An 18,437-nucleotide genomic window follows, 5' to 3' on the forward strand; every position below is an offset into this window, starting at 1 on the left:
AACATGACCATGAAAAACACCAAATTAACAATTATAATATGCTGTCTTATTTAACATCCTAACAAATATTCAAGTTTCTATATACCGTATTTAAATATATTCTAGCATACTAATTTACATTCACCCAATAATGAAATGACTATATTCTTGCTTACTGCCTCCTGACTTTTGAAGCAATTTCTTTCCCATCTAAGTTCTTCTCTTGATAAATTTTCCTCAAAGAATGCTGGAAACTGTCATTTTCTACCAATTTTTTCTGCATGTTCCTTAATAATTTATATTGTATTTTTCATATTCTGGGGCATTCCATTCAAGTTCCCAGCAAAGTCTTGTTGACCAATTAGGTTTCCAAACACAGGACAATGTTCTTGAACATGTATGACCTTGTAACTATGGGCAATATTCTCCAAAATGAAAATGATCCATAAACAGAGTGGAAAGGAAGTCTGTCAAAAAGTGAATGCAGCAAAAACAACTTTACTGGTTTACCTTGACAGTGACATTATCAACATTAAAAAAAGAATCCCTATGTTAACAAGAAATAGCCTGTGGACTTACAATCTGACCTTCAAATAATAGACCACATTGGTGGTTGAAAGGAACATGGAGGTGATAGATACTCACGTTCAAATTATTAAGGCCAAAATGTATCACATCTGTGGGACAGGAACAAATGTGTATAGTGATGTGATACTTGAATGAATACTCTAAAATGTCTGCTATAAACTTCAGGACACCATTCCTTCCATAAGGTTTGAGAACTATCATTCTAGGCTATCTGTGTTTCTCAGGATCCCGATTCTCCTTCCATCCAGGGCTACTACTTGTAGTGCTTCAATGGCCCTTTAATAAGTATTTCTTATACTCCCCAGCCTCACAATTCAACAACTATCCTTCTGCAGGTAACTTCAAATCATATGTCTCTAATCAATTGCAAACTTCAGATTCACTTTCCCAATTTGACTGATAGACACCTTATATCTGGATGATATATATGTCCAGAACTATCATTTTGAGCTACTACAACCTGTTCTCTGCCTTGTATCCTCTTAATTAAATGTAAACGGCCTTTTCTTCCTTTTAGGCTTAGTCCTTAGCATCATCTCCTTCATATCACCAACTGGTTATCAAATTCTGTCTTCAACCTCTAGTATCTCTTAGAACCATCTCTTTTCTATTCTTACTGTCATTATCCTGGTTATTAACCCCCCCCAAAACTATTAAATAATCTCCTATGTAGTCCTACCATGCATAGAACTATCAGACTAAGCCTTTTAAAGCATAGTTCTGATCAGGCCTCCATACAAGATTCTTCTCCACAGTCTACAGGTGTGGGTCTGAAATTTCAGTATGGATCAGAATCACCTGATAAGCCTATTGCACCACAGACTGCTCATTCAGTAAGCCTGGGATACAGGCTGTAAATCCTCATTTTCAACAAGTTCCCAGGTGATGCTGATGCTGAAAACAATTATCAAGATGTTAACAGTGGTATTCTAAGAAGCTGGAATTACAAGCAATTTTTTCATTTTTTTATTTTTTTTGTTTTGTAATTTTTAAACAATGAGTATTAAAAAAATACTGTTTTTAGAAAAGGTATAAAGATGAAAAAGTCCAAAAACAACAACTAAAAGAAATTCTTGGCATATCATAGGACATATGCCTAACTTTTCAAAATTAAAAATAATAAGCAAAAAACTTAAAATCAAAATCAAATTACAAGGCCATGTAAACTTGGATATCCAACAATAAAAATTAATTAAACTTATGGCAATTAGCCATATAATGGAATACTATGCAACTACAGTAATATTAAAACTATTGATATGAAAAGACTATGATGATACACAAAATTAAAAATAATTTTTAAAAAATTCGTTTTTGAGAGAGACAGAGTGTGAGCGGGGGAGGGGCAGAGAGAGAGGGAGAAACCGAATCCAAAGCAGGCTCTAAGCTCTGAGCTGTCAGCAAAGAACTCGACATGGGGCTTGAACCCAAAAACCGCAAGATCATGACCTGAGCCGAAGTCAGACACTTAACCAACTGAGCCACTCAGGTGCCCCAGTACATACAATTTTTAAGAAGCATGCTGCAAAATATAATCCCATCAAATGCATGCCTGCATATAATGTGCAGAGAGAAAAATCTATACACTGTCAAAGGTTATCTGATTTAAAAAAGAATTTTTAATGGATGATTTGGATATCTTTTTACTGGTCTCTATTTCTTAATTTTTAAAAATATTGAATATGCACAATTTGTAACAAGAGCTTTTTCAAAAAGTTTCTGTACATATGGTTAGAAATCTATTGAGGGGCACCTGGGTGGCTTAGTTGGTTAAGCGTCTGACCAGCTCAGGTCATGATCTCACAGTTCGTGAGTTCAAGTCCACATCAGGCTCTGTACTGACAGCACAGAGCCTGCTTCCAAGCTTCTGTCTCCCTCTCTCTCTCTCTGCCCTTCCCTTACTTGCTCACTCTCTCTCAAAAATAAAGAAACATTAAAAAAAAAATCTATTGATAAAAACTGTAACCATAGAGGTAAATAAAACTGTTGAAATTTAAGGTTTAAAAAAGTTTTGAGACTTTCAATTAGTTTAGCATGTTTGTGCACTTCATATAAATGGATTCATACAACATATAATCTTTTGTGTCTCATGTTTTTTGCTCACCAAACATTTATGAGATTCATCCATGCTATTACATGTATCAATTCACGGTTTTTCAATGCTGTACAGTAGTCCATTGTATGAATAAACCCAAGTGGATTTATCCTTTATCCTCCTAGTGGGCATTTGGGTTGTTACTTGTTTGGAGGCTATTATGAAGAATGCTACTATGCACATTCTTGCATGTATCTTTTAGTGAACACATGCAGTCACTTCTCGAGTACATATCTGGGAGTTAAAATGCTAAGTCATAGGATTTAACTTTAAAAGAACTGTCTGTTTTCCAACCTGGCTGTAGTATTTTATACTCCTACCAACAATGTATGAGCATCCTGATGTTACACTGTATGCATGACCAGTCTTTTTAATTTTAGTGATTTGAGTGGAGTGAAATGATATCTGCATTTCCCTGATGATAAGGGATGTTGAACCCCTTTTCATGTGCTTACTGGCCATTTATCTCTCTTTTTGAATTGTCTTTTCAAACTTTTGGCCATATTCTTTAAATTGGATTTTTTTTTTTTTTTTTTTTTGGTTACTGGTTTGCAAAAATTCTTTATCTATCCATACTGAGTTCTTCATTAGATATATGTATTGTAAATATTTTCTTGTAACCCATGGCTTGCCTTTTCATTTTCTTAATGAAGTTTTTTGAAAAGATTTTAATTTTAGTTTTTAATTTGATGGAGTCTATTTTATACCTTTTTTTTTGTTTAGTCCTTTATGTGTCCTGAGAAATCTTGCCTACCCAACGTCAAAGATACTGTCCTATATTTTCTTCTAAAAACATTAACAGAAGTTCTTGGTTTTAAGGGATTATGTTTTTCTTTTATGGTTAGTGCTTTGTCATTCTATTTAAGAAATCTTTGCCTACTTTATTATTTAAAAAAAATTTTTTTTCTACATTTATTTTTGAGACACAGAGAGAGACAGAGCACAAGTGGGGGAGGGGCAGAGATGGAAGAAGACACAGAATTCGAAGCAGGCTCCAGGCTCCAAGCTGTGAGCACAGAGCCCGATGCGGGGATCAAACTCAGGAACCGTGAGATCATGACTGGAGCCAAAGGTAGATGCTTAATCAACTGAGCCACCCAGGCGCCCCAAAATCTTTGTCTACTTTAAAAACATGAAGCCGTTCCCTATGTTTCCTTCTGGAAGCCACTATTTTGTCTTTCACAAAGACAAAGGTCTATAATCCAACTTGAATTAATTTTTGCATATGATAAGAGGTAAGGCTCTGAACTCTTTACTTTTTTCTTTATACAAATATTTAATTGCCCCTGAACCACTTGTTGAAAAGACCACCCTTGCCCCAATGAAGTGCAGGGATGCCTTGGTCATAAATCAAGTGACCAAATATGTATGGCTATTTTTCTCAACTCTATTTCTGCTAGTCTACTAGTCTAGTCAATTATCACATGTCTTTGTAACTTTGCAACTTTACACTAATTCTCAGCAACTATCTCTTTAAATATTACTTTCACTCCATTCTCTTCCCCTGCCCTTTCTGGCTCCTCTTCAATTATATTTGCCTGTATCTATCTGTGTCCTTCATAACTCTTACATATAGTTTTTTATTCACATTTTTTTATTTTTCTGTGCTTTAATTTGGGTATTTCCTATTGACCTTTTTACATGTTCACTAATTCTGTCTTCTCACTAGTTCATTCATTCTGTGTTTACATGCCCAATCCAGTAAGTTATTAGTAAAACTATTTCTCAGTTCTAGAATATCTTTTTAATTATAGATTACAATTCTTTGTCTAAATTTTCTGACTTTTCATCCACTTTACCCATCTTTTCTTTTTCTCAAGACATTTACAATAATTACATTGAAGTCTTTCCTAATTCCAACATCTGGATCACCTTTGGATTTGCTTCTATTAACTATCTGCTCTCTTCATTTATCATTTTCGTTTCCTGCATTTCTTGTAACTTTTAACTGTATGCCAATCGTTACGTATACAAGAACAAGAGAGACTTAAGGCATATTTTCTCTTAGCATTTGCGTTTTCCACTACTGGAGTCTGATCTCCATTCAATCAGGAACTAATAATGGGCGGCAGGTGCAGTTCAAGCAAAATTTACATCAATTTGATTTGCCAAGTTCTGTAAATGTGTCTCTCCCCTAAATTTAGACTGAAAATAATATAGGTTTCTGTCTCCTTAGCCCTTAGCCTCCTTCCCTATACAGCTCCCAAATCTGACATTTATCTTAAAAGAAAAACTAGCCATATTTGATACAGGGCCTACCTACCTTAAGTCTGTGTCTCTCAAGCATTTCAAGATTAAAGAATATTCACTTTGCTTTTCTAGCTCAGCCTTATTCTCAGGTGGTACCTGACTCCTTAGCCCTAAAAGTTCTGTCCCTTGGACGCAGTGAGCTTAGGTCTTTAGTCTGCTCCACAAAGTAAAAATCTGGCAAATGTCTTGTGAAGGAGACCTCCTGTGTGAAAATAATGTGTCCTTCTCACAGCAGGACTTTGCCTCCCAATATTCAGCTTTCCTAGTCCATCCCCAGCATCCTTCACAAGACTCAGCCAATGCCATTGGGGAAAACTAGCCATGCATTTGGAGCTCCTCTATATGTCAATACTTCACATCTGCCCACGTTTGTCAAGAGTTGTGACAGTTTCTTTCCTCCAATGGAGTCCTGCTTGTGCCAGTAATTAACAGCAGTCTGTATTCAGAATCGGTAAATATCCATGGGGAAGAAAATCACCAGTGATCTCTGCTCTAGAAAGAGATCTTTCCTCTTATGAATTTTAGTTAATATACTCCTTGATGACTCCACAGTTCTCCAAGGTCTTTTAAAGTATGATTTTTGTATCTTATCCAGTGTTTCTTAGTTGTTGGAGTAGGAATGACTGCCTGGAGCTGAGTACTGCATACAACCTTACAGAAGAAGTTCTCAATTTCAAAGACTTAAAAAACAAAACAAAACAAAACAAAACAAAAATGTAACACAACTGCAGAGCAATTCTAAATATTTCAGAAAATGTTTTGAGAAATGGCAGTTTTTACAATTAATATGTATTTTGAAGGAGAGAATACTCATTTGCATTTATAAATCTTGGAAATTTGGTTTTAAAAATTATTTATATTATATAACCACACATTATTTTTAAAAACATTTTAAGATTTTGGAAACATTAAAGGATTATTTATTAGAGGTGAAATGTTCTATGGTGATATAAGTGAAAAGAAAATATTTATCAATGAGCAACTATGCCATTTCAGGGAGGTTGTTACTTGACCCACTTCTGTTTCTGTCACTATCTCAGTTATATATTCTTTTCATTAACCAAATATATTTAATAATTAAATCTTCCAATTAAGTTATGAAATGTGTCAATCTGAGTTTTTATTTCTAATTCTTTCTTATACTCTGAAAATAAGATACTCTACATGTATGGGATTTTGAAGTTCTACAACAATTTATAAAATTTCATTCTGACAAAATACAACAAAGATATAAATGGTTCATTAATAATTTACCTACAGATAATTTTTCTATACCATGATATCTCTCAGTTTATTTATTTATTTTTTTTAATTTTTTTTTTTCAACATTTATTTATTTTTGGGACAGAGAGAGACAGAGCATGAACAGGGGAGGGGCAGAGAGAGAGGGAGACACAGAATCGGAAACAGGCTCCAGGCTCTGAGCCATCAGCCCAGAGCCCGACGCGGGGCTCGAACTCACGGACCGCGAGATCGTGACCTGGCTGAAGTCGGACGCTTAACCGACTGCGCCACCCAGGCGCCCCGATATCTCTCAGTTTAAAGGCTTCACATCTCTACATGGCCATGTTTATCTTGCTGCTATGCTCAGCATTTTATTTTTTAAATTACTATTATTTTTTTTTTTTTAGAGTGAGAGACAGAAACTGAGCAGGGAAGAGACAGCAGGCTCCATGCTGTGTGGAGCCAGATGCAGGGCTCGATCCCACAACCCTGGGATCATGACCTGAGCCAAAATCAAGAGTCAGACGCTCAACTGACTGAGCCACCCAGCTACCCCTATGCTCAGCGTTTTAAAGTAAATCAAGTTGACTGAGTTCTAACCCTGGAATAAAAAATACAGTACATAATTTCTTTTAAATTTAGCTACAATTTCTGTATTTATCTGTTTCCAGGTCATCTAAATCCCATGAAATATCTATTTTATTTTGCCATTTTATTTTTTTACAGAAAATGTCAAATATCTACACAAGTATGGAGAACATTATAGCAAACTCCCATGTATCCTCACATTCTGCCTTGATAATTATAAACTTATGATCTTGTTTCATCTATATCCATACCCACTTCCTCTATTTCCCTCCCTGACTCAAACTGATTTGGAAAACAAATCTCAGGCATCATATTATTTCTTCTATAAATAATTCAGTACATATATTTAAACAGGGATTCTTTCTAAACCATAATGCCATCATTATACCTAAAAAATAAGCTTTTCTTTAATGTTTTCAAATATATAGTCAGGGTTCACATTTCTCTAACTATTGTACACATATTTCCCTGTCACACACACACACACACAAATATTTTTGTAGCTTATCTGTATCAATGCCTTGTAATCAACAGCAAATAGTATTCTTTTTTGCCACTAGATGGTACTACCGTGTAAATTTCAGAAATACTTAAATTATCTAGTTGAAGACCCACCTTGCCTTTCTTTGGGGTAACCAGGTTAATGAACAGGAAACATGATTCAAGATTATATATATAATCTATTCCAAAGAATAATTAATAAGTGATTTTGAGATAAATAACTACTGTTTTGGATTAACTTTAATCCAATGTAGGAAGTGCCAGTGTTTCCCAGAGTCTTTTCACAAATCAATACTCCAAGACAAAACAAATGGTCATAGGTCATGCTTTTGAGCTTAAAGCGTTTTAAGGAGAGTTACATAAATAATTTCATTATAGGGTTGTAACTGCTTTGATACCATATGCCCAATCTTAAAGAAATATGTGGACGTCTTTGCAAAGATGTCTGCAGAAGCACTTGCTGAGTAATAATCAATTCATGGTTGAATTCAGACATACCTTAAGTGTTCATTATTCATGATGTATAATATTGTACCGCATGGATAAGTGGTCAACCTGAAATTCCACTGTAGAAATTTAAGGGTCTGACTTGTATTGTTACTCTCAGACATTCCACTTCAGCATGGAGATGGGTGTAAGGGTAGGTTAAAATGTCTCCCAAAAATTAATTCTGAATTTGCTCAAATACTTAAGCAAAAAGTTAAAAGGGATGTCAAAATTGTGTACTATAAAGGTCTAGATAGACCTGCCAAGAGGAGTTCTTTGCAAAATATACTTCCCAAAGTAGATGAAAGAGTAGTCCTGTAGGGAACTTTAATTCTGTATCTTCAAACTTTTAAAACCACATGCCATGTACAATAATTTTAGATATATTGTGTTGATCAGTGTTAAAATAGCAAACTATTCTTTTTTAACCCATTAGATAACTGATTTGGCTGTTTTTAAGGTCACAGTTCGTGGTGAGAAAACATGTTTATTTAAAGTTTACCTTATGTCCAAAAGGACTGGAAGTAGGTATCTTACAGATCTATCATTGCTGAAGACAGTTTTAGCCACAGAAATAGGTTAGAATAAAAAAGATTTATGGATAGACAGAATTATACATATGAGTAAAAGGTTGAACTGTTATGATTTGACTATAAAGGGTAAGAGAGGAGCAAACTAGTTCAGCGATGTACAGAAGCTTGAAGAATAAGGGAGACCTCAAAATGCATAGAAAAAGAATTAGAAGAAAATAGGAAATGAATAAGAGTAGTGGACAGATAGGAAGAACAGGGTCAGGCACCCGGATGCTAAAATAGCCAAGAGGCAGAAACAACACAAAGCAGGAAGAGTTTTTAAAAGAGAAAGAGGTTAACAGTTTTGTTGATGATCTCCAAATTTATAAAGTTATTAAGTTCAGTGAGAAGATAATCTGCCTAAGTAACTGGAAATTAAAATAGCTAAAATTTTAACCTCAATTATTCTGAAATTAGAACATATCTTCCCCACTACAAACTGAGTATTTTATAACTTTTCTTGGAGGTTATCACAACTTTTCAATGCTATTTGGCAAACCAATTTCAGGACTTGAAAGAGTCATGGAAAGCATCTAGGCTAGTGTGATGCCTGTACTTTCCAAATAAGGCACCTTAAGTCCAGAAGCGTTTCTAAAGGTGATACAACTTGACTTGTGGCAAAAAAAAAAAAGGAATAGGACCAGGTACTGACTCTCAGTTCTGGACTCTTCCCATTAGGGAATTCCATTTTTCTTGATCATTTATCACTATAGCACTTAAGTGGAAACAAGATCTGGACAGCTGGGGAGGAAGACTATCTTTAATAATTAAGGTACACTCTAAAGTTGTGAGACTAGTTTCTATGAATTACACAGAATACCCAGCCTCAGTATAGTGATGCTAAAGCTGGTCTCTTATTTTTAAGCTTAAAAACAACTAAGAACTAACTAGTAATTGGGGTTTTACGATTATTTTCTCTACGTGATTTGCTGGATTAATTTAATACATTTTGGTCAAAACATACATGTTAACTTTTGCAGGAAGGAGTTTACATATTACTGCTGAACTTAAAATACACGTTTAAGTAAGCAAAGTATCTAACCCCAAGTTTACAGGAGGGAATACTGAATAAAAATGGATAAACTACAATTAAAAGTCACAGTCTTGATACCTTCATATTAGATGCCTCAGTTTCCAGTTTTGTAAGATGATTGGAATTATCTTCTAGCTCTTGTCGAAGATTTGAGTTCTCCATCTTCAGTGCCTCAACTTGCTTTAACAACTGATCATATGAAGCTGCAGCCATCCTTGGCTACCCTTGGACCTATAAGGTTAAAAAGGATTTTGAAATTCACTACTAAAAAAATTGTGGCTGCTTGTTTATAAAGAAAGGGATTAAGAAACAAAACTCTGGAGACATTTAATAAGAACTGTGTTAATTAGCAGTAATGGTTTCAAACCAATATTGTTCAAGCAGCATCTTTCTAAGAGGATGAAACACTGGAGTCTTAGCTGAAGACAAGGAGGAATAAAATAGAAGAGAACCTCAGTAGTGTTTGATTACATTTGCCTTTTCACAGGTGGATGAGATTTCTGTTAGGTTAGGACTTTCTTCAAGTTTTCAAAGATACTTTAACTGGTCTTACAGGCAAAACTTATGTAATGAAGTATAAGCATTGATAAGAAATTTATATTGGTAACGTTATTTATGGATTTTGTCCAATAGCTACATAACTTTAAAGTCAGAGTGAATTAATGAGATTAGGTATTACATTTTGTCACTTTGATAGAAGGACAGTCTTAAGTATCATCCATGGGGAAGTAGTTAGTTCTGAACTTTCAAGAAGGCCTCATTAAAAAGGTAGCCATTTAACAGAATGAATACAAAGGACAGCCCTAGATTGAGAATTCAAATCTTTTTGATAGGAAGATGAAAAATAAGAATTACTAATACAAAGTTCTATTACATTTATTAAAAAAGATGAATATAATAGGCCATGCTATAGCATATGCGGTCTTTGGACCCACTGTGCTCAGAATGAGGCCAAAAGACATTTAAAGAAAATTGATGATTTTGGAAGTAGAAACTGTCAGAGAGAAGTGAGGTAGACTCTGGCAATTAATTACATCACTTTGAAAGACGAAGAAAGAAAAGAAAGATATGGAAGTTAGCTAGGTAGTAAGAGATCCTTAGTATGAAGAATTAGAGACTGCTAAGAGTTAGATTAAGACTAACCAAGTTCAGAAGACCCAGATTCTCTTTTTAGTTTAATCCCAAACACAATTTAGAATAAATAAAATTGTGCCTACCTTAATTCTTTTAGAACTAAAAAGTATTACAAAAGTTTGTCTGTAAACGATACTTAAAGATCTTGACATAAGAAGATGCTTCTGTAATAAAATCCACTACACAAATCAAGGCAGCCAGGTTATAACACTAACTAGTCAAGACAATATTGGAGTTCAGCAACTGGAAGGCCCTTAACAAGGAAAAACAAAGGACTCTGATATAGCCATTTCTTTGAGTTAATGATATATTTGGTGCAACCCATTGTCATCTGAGTAGGAAAGTGAGTCGTGGGAGGTGGGCAATCACTGACAAAAATCTTTACGATTGAAAACAATGAGAACTAGATTTGTATTTGGAGACCCAGGTCTTAATTTCAGGCTTGGTCATGGTTTAATCTTTGTCCCTGCATTTTAATTCCTTTCACCATTTGTAAAATGGCTATCTACTACTATCTGCACAAATACAGGGATACTGTTAGTGCTTTCTTCTGCAGCACGTATATTACAGGGATACTGTTAGAATTAAGTAAGAAAAGGCAGGTTGAAAATAAAAGTGCTATGTAAACATATGTTATAAAAAGACACATGTAACATATCTTCCTTAGACCCAATGTCAATCTGTTTTAAGCTTCTGTCCTGTGACCAAGGGACAAAAGGTAAAGAAGTAATTCAGCCACTTCAAAAGTAGAGACATTTCAAAAATGAAAGAGAAACTCATGGGTATGATCATTAATCTGCTTTACATCATCCCATTAACAAGCGGGTCTGAAAATATATTAAAAACCATGTAGCAGAAGTGGGGAACTGACAGAATTTAATAATGCAAGCCCTGAAATTCTTTATTTCAAATAACATTTTAACAGGCAACTTTGCACTAAAATAATAAAATATTAAAGGTAACTAACACTGGAAAGAGACAGGTATACACAGGTATGTGAAGACATGGAGACCTCACACAATCACAGAAAGAGCCAGATGGGCAAAATGAGCATAGACGAAGCGTTCTTTACTGAAGGGAAAAAATTCAACCCTTCATATGGATAATTAAAATATTTGAACACTTTTCCCCCCTTCCAGAATCACAATTATAATTTGATAGGAACAAGAAGATGTTTCACGGAGTAATACTCCCTTGTATTCTTTTAAATTGTTGCAACCATTCTTCCCTAAGTTAAAACTGCTTGATGCAAAATTTGAGAAATCATAAATTTACTTTAGAACACCTTTTATACAATCATTAGAATCACATGCCAAATAGATCTTAATTGCAAGTCACTCAACAACATTAAAAAACTGAAAATTTAGCTCATGAAATTAATAAAACCTCGGAATCTTTCACTTTAATGAGAGTATGCAAATATCCCAATTTGTTTTTCTGTAGTCAAGATGCCATTAGAGAGATCCTCACCCCATAAGAGAAAGGTTAAGAGAAAAGAGAGCAATGGGACTGTTATTCAGACTTTTATCCAAATGTTCACTGAAAAACAAACTTAGAAGTATCCGAAGAAATTAACGCAAGGAGGAAGAAAAGTTGCAGGCTGGTAAGATATTCAATTAGAATTAAATTTGGAGTTATCATTATTACTAATGTAAGAAGTCTGGGATCATTTTTTTTTTAAATCAGTGAAACTGTTTTTATTGTTTTGTTTCGATGGATTAAAAAATATGTATTTGCTAGCACTTTTAGGTGGTAATAAGAGGAAAATACTAACAGAAAGAGAACAAAGCAAAAGAATCCTAAAAGACTACTTTGCTCAACTGTATGCAAATAAACTTGAAAACTTAAATAGGTAATTTTCTAGAAAATGTAATCAATCAAAACTAACAGCAAAGAGAAAGAAAATCTAAAATTTATAGTAAAAATCACTATTAGAAAATCGACATCATTGAACATACTAATAGATCTACACAGAAAACAAAATATGATCCTGGCAAAGGTGATGAAAAGATGTTCTACAAATACAATGCCCGTTCTTGGTTGAGAATACTGAATGTAAAAGGACTCTTTTTTAACATGACATCAGCCCCAAAGCCAGCACCATATTTAATGTGAAAACAGTGGATCTATTTCCAAAGTCAGGGAAGCCCATTTTTACCCCTATGTTACTCATTGCACTAGAGTAATGAAGTTAAAAGGAATAAAATTGGCAGATGAAATAATTATATACCTAGAATATCCCAAAGAATCAACTAAATATTACTATAAGGTAACTGAGGTATTTAGCATAGTCCAAAACATACAGAAATCTTTCCTTTTTATGTGCAAAGAGAAATCAGAGAGAAGATGAAATGGAAGGAAAGGTCCCTATTTCTAATTTTTAGGAGTATAAAATACTTAGGCATAAACTAAACAAAGAGTCCAAAACATATATGAGGAAATATAAACACACCTTGTTCATGTACATAAAGATTCAGTATCATGAAGATGTCATTTCCCCCAACTCAATTTATAAATCTTATACAGTCCCAGTAAAAATGCTACATAAGGTTTGTTTTCATTTTGTTTTCTGTAGCTAGACATTTGGAAAAATAAGCAAAAAAGGGAAAATATGAAAAGAGAAGAGAAGGACTAGAACTACCACATATTAAAATATTGTACAAAGCCTTTATAAATAAAAAAAGTATACAGTTAACTACATTGTACCAATACGTTCATTTTTTAGTCCTGATACTTGTACTGTGAATATGTAAGATGTTAACATTGTGGGAAGCTGGGAAGTTGAGTGAAGGGTATACAGGAAATTACTATACTATTTTTCCAACTCTTTTTTAAGTCCAAAGTCATTTTTGGGGGTGCTTGGGTGGCTCAGTTGGTTGGGCGCCCGACTTTGGCTCAGGTCATGGTCTCACAGGTTGGGGTTCAAGCCCTGTGTCAGGGTCCATGCTGACAGCTCAGAGCCTGCCTGCTTCAGATTCTGTGTCTCTCTCTCTCTCTCTCTCTCTGCCTCTCCCCAACTCGTTCTCTCTCTCAAAAATAAATAACCTTATTTTAAAAAGTTTTTAAAAAAGTTTTTAAAACTTAGGATATCATCATTTGAATAGGTCAACCATGGGAACACACACACACACACACACACACACACACACACACACACACACACGCACACACACATCCATAAGTAAATACATGTAAATTTAGTCATAATGAAGGTAGCATTTCAAATACATGTGAAAAGTTGGGCTTTAAATATGGGCACTGGGCAAAAGGACAGCCATAAGAAAATAGATAAAATCGCATCTACTACTCATATTACACACTAATATGAATCGGAGAAGGAACAGAGATTTAAATGTTTAAGAACATTATATTGCACTTAAATTATGGAAACAGTTTTGTTTTTTAATTAAAGATATTTAAATGGAATACACCCTCTTTTGGAGTTCTCTGATGATGTCTGTAGAGTAGGAGTAAAAGATCAGGTATGTTACTTCAAGCAAGTGGGAGTTTTTATTTGGTATAAAAGCATAACTACTTTTAAATAAATAGGATACAACTGTGCAGTGGAATACTACACTGGCATTAAAAAGAATGAAGTTGATGTTAAGAAAAAAAAGGCAACCCCCCCCCAAACCCCAAAAGAGTGCAGGTCATTGCATCTCATATGGTCCATCCTGTTATATTAAAAGGACTGTGTAAGCATAAAAAATGTCACCGAAAGGATATACAAAAATATAGTCATTGTCTCTAGAAAAAAAAAGGTCTGAGGTCTGCTGAGAAGCCTTCTTTGATACCTTTTAGTAGAGTTTGAAGATTAAAGCAAAAGGTTGGTTCTCTGAAAAGGCTAAATATGATTAGACAGAGAGAAGAGACCAAATAAAGAATATGAACAAAATTTGGAAGGGGGTTGCTGATTTAAGAAGAAATAGAAAACCTTAATAGTTCTATAACTATTGAAAAATTGGAGCAGTAAATATTTTCTCCTTCTCTTCCCAACACAAAAAAACACCAGATCCAAACAGTTTTACATACACTTTCTACCAAACATTTAAGAAACAAATCACTCCAACTTTATAAAACTTTCCCAGGAATAGAAATAATAGTTAACATGCATTCTATCAGGCCAATACAATTATGATATAAAAGTCAAAGGTAGTGGAAAAATAATTATGGCTAATATTATCATGAATATTAATACAAAAATCCTGAACAAAGTATCAGGAAGCAGAATATATTGGTATACAGTAAAGAAACTATAGCAGAATCAGGCTGGGTTATCCTATGAATCAAAGGATACTTTAACATTATATCATTTATGTGTCATTCACTACATTAAAATATTATATAAGAAAAATCATATGATCATCTCAATAGACAAAAATCATTTGATAAAAGTCATTAGCTATGCAAGAAAAAAACCTCTTAATAAACTGGAAACATAATGAACCTGGCAAAAGCTAAACATTTTTAACAGTGAAATGTTAGGGGCATTCTTTTTAAAATGAAGAATAAGATAAGGATGTCTATTATTACCACTTTCATTCAACACAATCCTTGAAGTCCTACTTACTAATTACCACAGTAAATTTTTTTGAAAGAATAATGGAGAGGCATTAACAAAGGATAAAAATTTTAAATTATGAAAATTTAAGAAGTTTGTCAGATACAAAAATCATTATACCAAAAAAGTTTTTTTTTAAATATGAAATTTATTGTCAAATTGGTTTCCATACAACACCCAGTGCTCATCCCAAAAGGTGCCCTCCTCAATACCCATCATCCACCCTCCCCTCCCTCCCACCTAAAAAAAAAAAAAGTTTTAATTCCAAGCAGAATCCTCACCTATTTTTAATTCTTCTTCTTTAAAAAAAATTTTTTTTAAAATTTTAGACACAGAGACAGAGAGAGAGAACACATGAGCAGGGAAGAGGAGCAGAGGAAGAGAGAGAATCTTAAGTAGGCTCCATGCTCAGTGCAGAACCGAGCGTGCTCAATCCCACAACCCTGGGGTCATGTCCTGAGCGGAAATAAAAAGTCGGACACTCAACCGGCTGAGTCACCCTGGCACCCAATTCTTTTCTCTTTATTTAACAACCAATGCAGGTCCTTATCTTCCATTCTACTTCTCTTCCTATTCTCTACTAAGACCCAATAGGTGATGATATTCAGTTTCCTATCTGCTATATTCTTTGCTCAATCCTTCCTTTCCTTGCATTCTGTATATGCCTACTTACTTTGGCTGGAGTCTATCCAAGCCTATTCCCAGTAAGGACAAGCTCCAAGATGGCCACCAAAATTACCTGAATTGGCAAATATTTTCTGAAAAGGCTTTGTGAGCCCTAAGATTTCTGTCACAATCTCCTTTTTGTTTTAACACAAAAGCAGCCACAGATAATACCTAAATAAATGGGCATGACCATGTTCCAATAAAACTTATTTTACAAAGACAATGGCAGTTTGCTGACACCTGGCCCAGAACATGAATTTCCAATTCTGGTATTTAAACACCCCAAGGTAGCCCAGATAATTTCAGGTATTTAAACACCCCAAGGTAGCCCAGATAGTTTCAAAGGCTACTGAAAAATTCTCAAGATTAGTATTTCACTTTTATTTATTTATTTATTTTTAAAAAAATTTTTTTTTTTCCAACGTTTATTTATTTTTGGGACAGAGAGAGACAGAGCATGAATGGGGGAGGGGCAGAGAGAGAGGGAGACACAGAATCGGAAACAGGCTCCAGGCTCTGAGCCATCAGCCCAGAGCCCGACGCGGGGCTCGAACTCACAGACCGCGAGATCGTGACCTGGCTGAAGTCGGACGCTTAACCGACTGCGCCACCCAGGCGCCCCTAGTATTTCACTTTTAAATAACAGGAAACAACCTGCTATGCTGGAAACAACAGAGAACTAAGAAGTCTTAAGGTCCTCGATTAATTTTTAGCAATCATTTTTAATTTCCATGATTTCTTCATCTTCCAGAAATTTGCTGCAATCTCTATTTGGTTCCCTCTCACTCTATGGCATTATAAGTACATACCTTAAAAAAAACTTTTTTTTTACTATCCCTTAAATGGGGTCTTAGGAGAAAGAGGTGATAAATGCCAGTGATTAATTTACTAGCTGGCATGAGAAACTCTATTTTTACTTTAAGGTTTTTAATTCATATAGAATTGCTGTTTTTATATATGGTATGATATAGTACTTTATTGTCTCCCATATGGAGAACCAATTATATCAGCACTATTTATTAAATAAAACATTTCCTTTCCACTGAACAGAAATGTTATTTCTTATCATTTGCTAAACTCTCATGTATACTTAGAAGTGTTATTGCATTACATTTCTATTAATTTGAGGCAGATTACATTTCTATGATACTAAATCTAACTTCTCTCTGTCATGAATAATTCAAGTCCTTCAATCAAATTTTCTAGTTTTTTTTTCAAGAAACGTTCCTATGCCTTTTCTATCAAATTTATTTGGTTTTTTGTTGTTGTTTTATTTGCCGCGAATAAACACCATTCCATGCCAGATACTGCTAATACCGGTAAGAACTACTGATTTTATTTAATACATATCCCTTACGCACCCACCTTCTCAAATTATCCCATGAGTTCTAATAGTTTTTCTTATGTATTTTCTGGGTATAATTATATAAGTTATAAGTAAAGATAATTTTTGTCTCTTCTTTCCCAGTATTTACACATTCCTTATCTTGTTAGCTTGAAACTTCAAAATAACGTTGAATAGTGATCTTATCCCTGATTTTAATAGGAATGGTTTAGTGTTTCACCATTTTATAGTCTTGCTCTTAAGATTTCAGTAAATAATTTTTAGGCATTTTCCTTTTAAGTTTTTATTATTTGATTCATTAATAGTTCACCAGTAAATTATTTCTTCTAGCTTTTCAAATGGATTACCACAGAGTTGTATATGTTCTCTCATTTAAAAATTTGCCACTTTTCTTATTTGTGCTCTTTTGGTCCTTTGTTTTCTTAATCAGACTTGGTAGTGTTTCATCTGTTTTATTGATCTTTACCAAAAAAATTAACTTTTGGTGTTATATATCCTTTCTACAACTTTATTACTTTATTCATTTCTGTATTTATCCTTAACTAATTACATTAATTCCAACTGATTTATTTTGTTCTTGTTATTTAAACTGAATATTAATTCATTTATTTCCTTACTCTATTTACATGTTCGTTTATCAATTTCTATCTTAATAATATAAGTACTTAAGGGTATTAATTTTCTTCTCAGTGTAAGCTTGGCTATGTCCCATAGGTTTTAGTATAAAGTGTTTTCCTTTTTATTTCTTGACAATTCATAACTTCAATAGATTTCCTCTTTGATCTAGGGGGAAACTAGATCTTTCTCAATTATTAAGTGTATAAAATGACTTGAGTCATTTTTTTATTGCCACTAACTGATTATTTATTAGACTGGAGACTGTTGCCCTCAAAACTGCTACTATTCAGAATTTTTTAAGGTTTGCCTTGTGGCCAAGAACATGATTAATTTTCAGAAATAACCCACTGAAGTTTTAAAAAAGGAAAAAGTGTAAAAAGTTCTATCACTTAAATCCTTTATATGTGCTTTTCTGTGTATTTGGTATGTGAAATTTATAAAGTCTACCATTTATTGCATACTTAAAATACACTATGTAGTACAAGTGCCCTACATATATATCTCATTTAATCTTCAAAACTGTAAGGTAGCTATCACTCACCATTTTACAGTTAAGGGATGGGACTTCAAAATGCTAAATAATTTTCATAAAAACACAAATCAAGTTGCTAAGCCAGATTTCAAACTCCTGTTTCTAATGCTCATGCTTTTAAAGACCATATAATACTATCTTTATGTGGTTTTCATGACCTGTTATATCGGTTAAGTCTACCAAACTTCCAAACTTATGTTCTACTAGGTCTCAATATAACCCTTCTCAAATCCCTCCTCATTATCCTGTGTAGACTATTTTGTAC

General features: G+C 34.0%; 1 protein-coding gene across 12 annotated transcripts in view; it reads right to left on the bottom strand.

Annotated features, from left to right (window-relative positions):
- APC (APC regulator of Wnt signaling pathway) overlaps positions 1–18,437 on the bottom strand; it is a 148,238-nt gene that overhangs the window by 66,799 nt on the left and 63,002 nt on the right. For 5 of the 12 annotated variants that reach the window (XM_086683340.1, XM_086683288.1, XM_086683032.1 and 2 more), the window contains exon 2: positions 9,395–9,547. The exons of the other annotated variants lie outside the window; for them this stretch is intronic. In XM_086683340.1, the coding sequence (XP_086539466.1) occupies positions 9,395–9,529 (135 nt within the window). In that variant the 5' untranslated portion in view covers positions 9,530–9,547. The remainder of the gene's footprint in view (positions 1–9,394; positions 9,548–18,437) is intronic. 12 annotated transcript variants of the gene reach the window in all.

Source organism: Puma concolor, chromosome A1, assembly GCF_028749965.1.
Source record: "Puma concolor isolate L17-30 chromosome A1, mPumCon1.1.hap2, whole genome shotgun sequence".
NCBI lineage: Eukaryota > Metazoa > Chordata > Mammalia > Carnivora > Felidae > Puma > Puma concolor.